The sequence below is a fragment of the Myotis brandtii genome, unplaced genomic scaffold (genome assembly GCF_000412655.1).
Source record: "Myotis brandtii unplaced genomic scaffold, ASM41265v1 scaffold8, whole genome shotgun sequence".
In the NCBI taxonomy this organism is placed as follows: Eukaryota; Metazoa; Chordata; class Mammalia; order Chiroptera; family Vespertilionidae; genus Myotis; species Myotis brandtii.
The window spans coordinates 1,166,896-1,177,563 of NW_005371219.1; the positions used below are offsets into that span (position 1 = coordinate 1,166,896).

Below are 10,668 nucleotides of genomic sequence, written 5' to 3' on the forward strand. Positions count from 1 at the left end.
GGGGGCGGGGGAGGGAGGGCATTGACAGGGTAAGTGCAGGCCCTTCTGGGAGCTGCAGCCTCCACTGTGCAAGTCTGCACGTGCACAGTTCCCAGGTTGCCACGTTCCCATCCAGCCAATCACTGAGCAGATGCCACTGAGAACTTGAACCAGGGAGTTCCCCTTCCCATGAGCTTCTTGCTTCAGCCAGAGCTCCCCTGTGACAGGTGCCTTCAACCTCTTAGTAGACAGGTGAGTCCCAAGGGTATTGCAACAACAGTTCAGGGACCTGTAAGGCACTGGCATTGAGGATGGGCAAGAGGCACAGTGGCCCTGCCAGTCAAGGAAGGAGAGGGCCCTGGCCATTGGCTGCCTCCGGATACTACAGGACACGTGCACAGGACCCTGATCTTCTCTGCTGGTGCCCAGAGAACCCTCGCAGCATGAAGGGTGGCTGTGATCCCAGGGCAGAGGAAGGAAGTGGGAGACTAGGCTGACTCAAGTCCCAGGGGGCAGGAGAGCAAGAAACTAAAGATCTGTTTAGGGAGTTCAGGGAGGCAGCACTGTGCTTGAGCTGAGGCTCCAAGTCCCAAGTTCATGCTCCATTTTCCTCTCCAACATCACAAAACACAAATCATGAGATAAAATTATTATGAATTTCAAAAAGATGACTATGGAGCTCTAAACCCCAAGTACAGGGCTCTTCTGATGAGGGACCTGGTGTCTGCATTAGTCACAGGACCATGAAGCCAGCCCTGCCAGGGTCTTGGCTCCCCAGACCATTGGACCAGACAACATGTAAACATCATCTGTAGGTAAAATGAGAGGATTCAAGAGGATGCAGGCAGGTTAGCAAGGCAAAGCCAAGGGTCTTGAGTGTATTTTCTGCCTCTGTCATGAAAAATTGAATTGTAATATTATTTTGCAGGTTAAATGATCTTTCTTACTGGTAATTTCCTTTGCATACTCACACATCATACTTTTATTACTTTATGTCCTCTACTTGCTATTGTTCTCATTGTTTTTATGACCATTGTAATTTCAGATGGGCATATTAAAGATCAGAAGTATATTGTTTTCACAAGTTCAAAAGCAATCATTATCTCTTTGTCTACCTATATTAAATAAATGGATTACTGCAGGAGTAATGAGGTTACAACAAGGTATCTCAAGTTCTTATCTCTAGATGAGGGGTTTCAAATTGTTCTGGGTGAACATTTTCAAATGGTTTATTGAATGGCCCAAACTGGAAATACACACATTGATAAATTCTAGTATTTTCTCTCTTAACATCAACTGTCCTATGGAGAATATTTTTCCCTACCTTCTACATTCAGATCAGTTTCCTTGCTTTAAGGTATTAAAAAGCTATTCTTGTGTATTCTTGTTTCAAATTTCAAACTGACACCTCTCCTTCCCAGCATGTCAGGCCATAACCTGAAAAACTTGGAATGGGAAGGGGCATGGTAAGTTCCTCCTCGCTCTTCTGAGTTCCCCTCCTCTCTGTCTTTGATGGGGAAAGAGGAGAGATGACCAAGGTCTTTGGCTAGCCTGGAGCTGTTGTGATCCTCTTCTGATTAACACTGGATCATTGTCAATAAGATCTTAGGGTATGTGGTCCAATGCTGATTCATAGAGAACATTTGTGGCTTTTTAGAGCCCTAGAGGGGACTTCATCACTGCAGAGTTCCCTAATATGGGAGATTCTCCCCAGTTCAACCAACCTCATCCATAGCACCACAGTACCTGCTGATGGTTCACCTTGAACATATTGTTCCTGAAATTCTTCTCTGTAACTGGCAGCCCTCTTACATGGAGTGACAAGAAGATGGCTTGATCCCACCACCTTCTGAAGTGCTACATAGTTCATGGGAAACCTACTTATTCTCCAACAAATAATGGAAAGGTGGACTGCCCATGACTGCTCCTTTATGCTTATCTTGTCCAGTCAGTGCTCCTCTCACCTGCCCGATCTACCCTATATGCTCTATAAGGAGGCATCCAACCAAGGAATGAGGTGGCATCCTCCCCTGTGACAGGTGCCTTCAACCTCTTGCCGCTCTCCTCTTCCCCACCATTAGACCAGGAGGTACATGTGACTTTATATAAAGTGACAAGAATGCTTTTATAATAACATGATATGGAGAAAAATTAACAGCTGTGGTGTAAGATATAAAACCATGAGCCATCATTGGGAATAAAGGGAGGTGGCAAGAGGGGAGGGAAAAAGCTAATTTGGGACAGACACAAACACAACAGAATAATGTCTGCCACTTGGAAAGACGTAGTCAAAGAATGCACTCCACTGATGTGGCTTTCAGAAATGAGCCTGGCTGTAAGAAACACCCATATGGAAGGAAGTTACAGGACACAGAGATGGAGAAACAGCCATATGTAAGGAAGTTACAGGACACGGAGGTGGAGATGACATGGAGAAAGGCTCAGGAGCCAGGCCAGGCCCTGCCCCAGCCCCAGGCACCACCTGAGTGGTGTCATTGCCTTATCTGTACACATGCATAACCACTCACTCACTGGGTGTCTTTTTCTTTTCAATCTTCAGGAAGAGGCAGCCAGAATTCTCGCCCACCAGCCAGTGTCCGTCGGCACATGTGCAGCTTTGAAAACCCCCACACTGCAGTGAATGTGTAAGAGAAGCTGCATGGAAAATAGAGTGGTTTGCCCTTGCTTTCTCTCTCCTGGGTTTTTCCACTTTCTAACATGGAAACAGATGTGGTGCATGCCATCCAGAATGAGGAACCATTTACGTGCCATGGTTTGCACGACTGCCTTAATTTGATTGTCCATCTTTCTTAAAAGGACACTGTCAAGTTGTTAGTCGTTTCGCTTTTTTATGTTTTGGTGCAAGACGCAACACTTTTTCTGACTATGGAGATTCGCTTTTGTTTGTGACTCCCACTCACAAGCTTGAAAGTGAATTTTCCCCTTTCACAAAGTTGTCAGCTTCTCCTTGGCAAACAGAGCTTTTTCCTTTTCTTTTCTTTTTCTGCCTTTTAGCTGTTGCACAGATGTTTGAAATTGATCCTGTCTGCATTAAAGTAAAGCCATACTTGAACTTCTGGAAGAGTTCCACAATGTCAGTTTCAGGGGTGGGCGCTCACAGGAGCCTCTCTTGGGGGCCTCCCTCGCCTTGGGGAGCACAAAACAAAAGTTTTGTGAACCCCACAAAAAGTAAGTTTTATAAAAAGCAGAGTAGTTGTTTTCCCAGGATTCTGAGTGCTTTTATCAGATTTTCCCTATCTGATAAAAACGATGCATGTTTGGTCCAATTTTTGACCTTTAGATCTTGACAGTGTCTCTTTAAGTTAACAAAAGAACATAGACCATGTTCAATTCATTGTGCACGGAGTCTGTGGTCATTTTCAGCTGTTCCTTTACAGCCCTCCAAACTCCTGGGAGAGTCAAAGGTACACATTCCTGCAGCAGGAGGGAACCCACTGACGAGGTGTCTGTGGCTTCATTGCTCTTCAGATGAGAAGGGCCTAATCTGCTCAAACGTTTGCTACTGAACGTGGCCTTGGAGGCTGGTGAATGGGGCCCTAGCATCTCTTCTCTTGACTCAGTGGAGTGCATTGGGAAGTCTGTGTTCTGCTAGAACCTTAAAAGGCCCAAATAGAAACCAAATTATATTGACTCTTAGAGGGAAAAATATAGTAGCAATGTCAATATGTTTCACGTGGCGGTTTGAAGGCTCCTGTATTTATAGATCAAAGCCACTCTAGTCTGCTTGGATGCATTTTTAAAAAATTCTCCCCAGTCAAAATCCGTTGAGTGTTTCTTGTGCCAGACATTGAGTCTGACCAAGGACACAGCAAGGAAGTCCTGATTATGACAGCTGCTGGCTGCCTGTCAAAATGTATTGATGGGGAGAGTAAATGTACTTGTCTTGTCATGACAGCAGAGCCAGAGGGAGAGGAGAGCCTCCTAACATTTCATGACATAAAGGTGAGTGCCTAAAAACAAGGGCTGAGCGTGGCTACAGCCTTGGAAGGTGAATGCAGCACTCAGCAAAGCTAACAAGTTGGTTAAGAACTTTCAAATCAGGATCTATTCAAGCTTTCTTTCTGGAGACTATACAGGACAAAGAAGATATTGGTAGCTTTGAAGCCACCAACAGACTAAGACTGGCTAATTTTAGCCTGGGGTGCTCCTGAAAAGAAAAGGGAAAACACGCACTCTCTGTGACCTTCAGTTCTCATAGCTTTTGTAAACAAGAAAGGTGAAGGGTCTAGTGATGGAAATAAAGGTGACGACTGGACCATTACGGTCTGCCGAGATCTGTCCTGGGTCTGAGGAATAATCTCAGCCAAGCAATGTAACGGCCCTGTGTTTCCAGGGTAAACTGTGAGGGCTCCAGGTAGAGCTGAAGAGCATCAAACGACTTGCTGTTTAAACTATAGGTTTGGTAGCATGGACCATAGAAGCAGTGATAATGCTTGACCTGGCATTTCTTCATAGGGAGCATAATCTAGGTTCTAGGTTCATCTCTACTTCCCGGAGAAATATAATTACACCTGGCATATGGCCGCGAAAACAATGCTTCTGTACCAATATGATATTTTAAATAAGCTTTGGCATGAGAATTTCTTCCATCAGCCAGTAGTCATGTTTAATATGTGCTTAGGAAAAGTTTAGTAACCATCAGAATTCAGCTCTTTAGCTTCAAATTAGGTTGTCAATTTTATTAAGACAGTAGACTCCATGTCCAAAGTTTATGGGGCCTTCCTTACTTTATTGACCTTGTTGAGGTAATTTCTTTATTAATTCATTGAAGAAAGCTCAGGCTTAATAAAGGCAAATGGATTTCCTTGGTGCTGTTTTTTTTTTAATCCAGTATCATATAGCTTTAGGATAAAGAATGTGATTGATCTAAAGATTCTTAAAGGAGGACTGTTTGTTTGTTTGTTTGTTTGTTTAAACTTATTGGGGTGACATTGGTCAACATGAACACATAGGTTTCAGGTGTGGGTTTCTATGTTACAAGATCTGTATATTGTACCATGTGCCCACCACTCAAAGTTGAGGGGACCATATATTTAGATTTTGTAATATGGTAAATTTCAGCTAGCCAAATAGTTCTCTGGCTTGCTTATGATGAGGTGAGACTCAAGAAGAGAAGGATAAAATTCACAATGCTGTTTAAAATTTAATATCAGCAGAAATTCCAGGTTCTCGTGTAATCAAAGAGCATTTATCTTGAATAACACAGTCACAGATTCTCTATTTTACAACTAGTGGTGAATCAAAAAGTGAGAGATTTTAATTACAATCAGATGGGCTCCCTGAGAATGCATACTGACTATGCAGGTTTTTCTGGAAAGTCTTCAAGAAGTGGAACTGGATTCCATGGGAGTTGTTTGTATCGAAGACTAGCTTGAGGTTGCCTGGGAAAACAGTTGTCTGATTCAAGTGATTTCAAATAGTTCCTGTGGCTGAGATTCTACAAACATCACCACTCAAACTGCATTTTGGTACCAGTGCACTTAAGTAGGTAGAGTTGAGATCTTTGGCATGTCTCCGTGGAGACAGCACCACCCCTTCCTTGAAAGGCCTCCTGTCTCAGCCATAGCTGCAAGGCCTGGGCAGAATCACCCTCACGCCTGTCTGTGGCTTTGGCTTGTTTTCTTAACTTGGTACCCCATTCTCTCCAGGCTGTGGCCCGATGGCATTTCTTTTTCCATTTTCCTTGTCAGAGGAAACAAATGCTAACCTCCTCGGGCTCCTAGGAGGGTCTTCCCTCCCCCCCTCGTGAAGGTCTTTCCTCGTCTGTGGGCTCTCTGGATGCCATTCTCATGTCTGTTGGGAAGCTATTAAGCCTTGAATTGGACATAAGGGAGACAGGTGTTGTGTGAGCTTCCCCCTCAGGCAGCTTGTTCAGGACGCTTTCCTCCTGATCTCAACACCCACCCACTGCTATTCCCGTTTTAGACCTTTCTGGAGCAGAGAGCAGTGTTCTTGGCAGATGTAACTAGTACTTACTGAGACAAATGAGACAGTATCACTCTGACCGCTAAGATATACTGATCTGTGTGCACCACCCACTTCCAATGAGTCTCTTCAGTACTGTAAATATTGGGTTTTCTGTTTGGGGGGCTTAGCTCTGAACACTATGGGTGTGTATCTTCCGTTCCTTCCTCTCAGGCCTAACAGGGGTTTCCTCCAATAACTTCCATATCAATAAAAATATTTAGCCACCCAGGTAGTTACACCAAATACTACTGTATTTTATCTTCAAATATGAGATTAGTTTAGGCCTGATACCTGTCTTTTGAAAGAGCAAGAAGGATGGGATCCTTTGTATCAATTATGTGGTATTTCTAGACCAGGGAGCTTTTCTTAAGATTAGGAAACTGAGTCAAATCAAATAATAGAAGGAAGAAGTTGGTGGCGTTGATAAGGTATTGGAGTTATCTGAAATTAAATAATAGTCTTATTTCACAGTAACGTTTTATTTTTATAGTGCATTTATCCCTTTTGCTGCCCCATATTTTCTTGGTATCAGGAATGGGCTCCAAACCTTTTCAAACAGGATGATTGCTTTACAAACCAAAATGGATATTAAACCTTCAACAAAATCTATGATATTATTTGTACCTTTACTAGTGGCCACTTGAACACAAAATACAAGAAAAAGTTCCTCGGGATCTAGTTGCACTTGTATCTAGCAGTACATTTTAGCACAACAGCATTTGCGTGCATTAAAAAATAACAGTGCCCAACTCAGCTGGTGTGGCTCAGTTGGTTGAGCATCATCTCATGCACCAAGATTCCCATGCAGGTACGATTCCCAGTCAGGGTATATGCCTGGATCATGGGCTCGATCCCCAGTAAGGGGGCGTGCAGGAGGCAGCAGCCAATCGATGTTTCTCTCTTCTGGATGTTTCTATCTTGCCCTCTCCTTTCCTCTCTAAAATCAATAAAAACATATTTTAAAAAACACACCAAAAAACCCAGTGCCTAATCTACAAAGACATACTATTGATTCAGTCTATTGATTACATGCTTAATGCCCATGTAAATTCACAATTCAAGTTGTCTGTGAACCGCAGGTTAGAAATAACTACTCCAGGGGCCAAAGTTTATACTCTGTACTGCACTTTATACAAGATGATACTTTTTTCCTCCACTATCTCTGGATTTTAGTAAACAATTTATGTTGTCCTTGAAAAAAAATTCTAACTTTCATACTCTGGTCAATGCCCTGGGGGATTAGGATTGCTTCCTAATTAAACAGTACTTTACAGCAGACTCAGAGCAAGACTCTAGGCAGTGGTTCTCAACCTTCTGGCCCTTTAAATACAGTTCCTCATGTTGTGACCCAACCATAAAATTATTTTCGTTGCTACTTCATAACTGTAATGTTGCTACTGTTATGAATCATAATGTAAATATCTGATGTGCAGGATGGTCTTAGGAGACCCCTGTGAAAGGGTCATTCGGCCGCCAAAGGGGTCGCGACCCACAGGTTGAGAACCGCTGCTCTATGGGAAGGAAAGCTGCTAATTTTGACCAATGGGGGGGGGGGGGGGGGGGGGGGGGGGGGGGGGGGGGGGGGGGGGGGGGGGGGGGGGGGGGGGGGGGGGGGGGGGGGGGGGGGGGGGGGGGGGGGGGGGGGGGGGGGGGGGGGGGGGGGGGGGGGGGGGGGAAAAAGGAGGGAATCTCCCACCAAAAGAATAAAAAGTGTATCAAATTAAAACAGAACTAAATTATGATTATGTCTGTCTGCAAGATGATTGATAATACCTTTAACACATGGAAGTGCATGATTTTAAAAGAGGTCCACGTAGAAATCCTGAGCAATGAGGAAAACAACCATTGTGAATGAGTAATGTAAGTCCCAGGCATACAAGGACACCTTTTTTGCTAGTGTATGGGAAGACAAAGATCACCTTTGGCTAGTCTATGTGGAGACTGGTTGAAGTAGGGGCAGACTTGTTCTCAAGGGACATTTACTTATTTATTTATTCATTCATTCATTTTCTCAAGGCCCTCCCCTTTGGTAACTATCAGCTTGTCCTCTTTACCAATGTGTCTGTTTCTATTTTGTTTGTTCATTTCTTTTGTTTTGTTTTTAAATTCCACACATAAGTGCAATCATATGATACTATCTTTTTCTATCTGACTTATTTCTTTTGGTATAATACCCTCCAGTTCCATCCGTGTTATCACAAATGGCAAGATTACATACTTTTGAAATTGCTGAATAATATTCCATTATGTATATACTACTTCTTCTTTATCTATTTGTCTATTGATAGACATCTAAGTTACTTTCATATCTTGGCTATTACTAGTAATGCTGCAATGAGCATAGGAGTGCATAGGTCTTTTCAAGTTAGTGTTTTTGTTTTCAAGGGACTTGTTTTATAAAACACACACACATATCTAAATGAAGACACAAGGCATCTTTTTTAGTTTAAGGGTTTTCTGAATGAGCATTGAGAGGCAAGAATTTGGAGAAGGAAAAAGTGTTTCTATTTCCATTGAAAGAAGATAGAAGTCATTGAGGTTGTATGGAACACCAAGTAAGACATACCATATATGAGAAGGCCAGAGGCAAATATAAGTTTTATACTTTCTGGAAGGAGTATATTGACTTCATAAAGAAACAGTGTGAGTTGAGTGGAGATGGAGGAGATTAAGGAAGATGAAAGTGGGAGGTGAATTTACCTATAGTTTTAATATTAAATTTAATATAACAATTTGGAGATGAGATTTTTCTTAGACAATTAAAAATACAGCATAGATGATCATTATCTATGGAGGAATTACCTTTTGCACAAATAATGAGATCAAAATGTTAGCTATTATATCTATTTTAGAACCTTGATATCTAGAATTTCTATAGTAGATATCAGGATTCTTACAAGAATCGGTACTTACTTGGCTCACTTCACTTTTCAAATTATAAAGTATGAAATGTCAAAATATTATCCTCATCATAATGTGACACTCACATATAACTTTTGAAGCATTCATACCTGCATTTTCAAAATGATTAAATAAGCCATTATATTAACTATTGATCATTTCCTACTTTTTTCAAACAAAAGATTATAATGTGGAATAATCTATTTTACACATCCACCTATTCCTTTTAATGTCTCCACGTGTTCTTTTTGTGCTACTTTCTTGTTTTCATGGATATAGCAGAAGCAAAAACTCCTAATAAAACAGAAGAGAAAATATTTCCCGATTTAAGTTTTAACATTGTTGTTATTAATAATATGCTATGGTAAAGTACCACCATCTGCTAAAAAGCTACATAGAAAATAAGCCAAGAGTCCAAAAGTAAGACCATAGTTATTACAACATACAGAATAGAATTTGTAGTGGGCACACACAGTCTATTTCCTTTGCTGCTTCTATTCTACGTAGCTGGTTTTATGAGGGCCCCATGAAGATGGAATGGGTAAGTCTGGGGGCTGTTGTTGCCCTGGGATTTTCCTTCATCAGGGTTCAATGAGGAAAAGCCAGGAAGGGGTTTTTGGTCTCAGTAAGTTTTGCTTTATCTGAATCTTCATTTTGTCTCATTGGTATCAAACTATGCCGGAGAACTAAAGCAGGATCCGAGCATCTGTATTTTCCTGGACTTCCCGGTTCTATCTCTTTTCAAATACACCTGGTTAAAAGTCCCCAGTGTGAAAACCCCACCCCACCTGCTGTGAAGCAGGGCCTTTATGTGAGTTGTGATCCATCATATGTGTCAGGAGCGATGCTTGGAAATAAAAGGAAAATCGGTAGTTATGAAACACTGAAACGGGTCTGGGTTTTCCTGTCATCTGCTTTTCTTTCTCGCCCGCACAGGTACCATGCGTGTGAGCATGCCGCTGTGGTAACAGGAAATGCCTGCATGGCAGAATGGGCAGCTGAGAGCTGTGTGCTATAACCCCGCAGGACAATGAGAGTAGCTTTGTCTGTGGGTATGAATTTGTTCCAGGGACCAAGAAAACTAAGAAGAAAGGGAGGTCTCTGTGTTCTGTTATTCACATGTAACTAAGTTTTGGAGTCTTTTAAAGACGTGCATTGAGCAATAATTTTATCATTGCCTTAGAATGTGTGTGTGTATGTGTGTGTGGTTGTGTAGTAACCTTGTGAAATCGTAAACCTAAAAAGCTGCTTCTACAACCGGCTGGCTTTTCTCCCCTCTAATTTTTCTCAGGGTCAAAAGGTCCTGCCTCATCTTGGGGTGGATGGAACCACCAGTGGCAGTTTGGGAGCCAACCTGGGGTCACTGGAACGCTTAGCATTGAATCAGGAATAAGGAGAGGCTGGGGGTGTGGGAGACAGTCGAGGGGCAAATCCAATTGCATTGAGCTGGGCTTGCAAAAAAAAAAATGATGTGTATGTGTTTCATCCGTGTGCATGCAATACCTGCAAATAAACCCATCTCTATTTTATTCATAGTTCTAATGGCAAGTCTGTGTCATGGTCTGAACCAGGTGGAAGACAGGTGCCCAAGGGACAGCACATGTGGCACCGCCTCTCTGTGCACGTGAAGACCAATGAGACGGCCTGCAACCAAACGGCCGTCATCAAGCCCCTCACTAAAAGTTACCAAGGCTCTGGCAAGAGCCTGACCTTCTCCGATACCAGCACCAAGACCCTGTACAACGTGGAGGAGGACGCCCCGCCGGCGGGCTTCAGCCCTCCCAGCAGCCCTTCCATGGT

The 10,668-nt window shown here is 42.7% G+C and overlaps 1 protein-coding gene across 3 annotated transcripts in view; it reads left to right on the forward strand.

Moving 5' to 3' along the window:
- Positions 1–10,596, forward strand: part of GRM1 (glutamate receptor, metabotropic 1) — a 305,009-nt gene extending 294,413 nt beyond the window's left edge. Inside the window, exons 8-9 of one of the 3 annotated variants that reach the window (XM_005883713.2) lie at positions 2,540–2,624; positions 10,440–10,514. In XM_005883713.2, the coding sequence (XP_005883775.1) occupies positions 2,540–2,600 (61 nt within the window). In that variant the 3' untranslated portion in view covers positions 2,601–2,624; positions 10,440–10,514. Of the gene's footprint in view, positions 1–2,539; positions 2,625–10,404 lie in introns of all 3 variants that reach the window. The other 2 variants (XM_005883712.2, XM_005883714.2) reach the window with 2 other exon arrangements.
- The last annotated feature ends 72 nt before the right edge of the window (positions 10,597–10,668 follow it).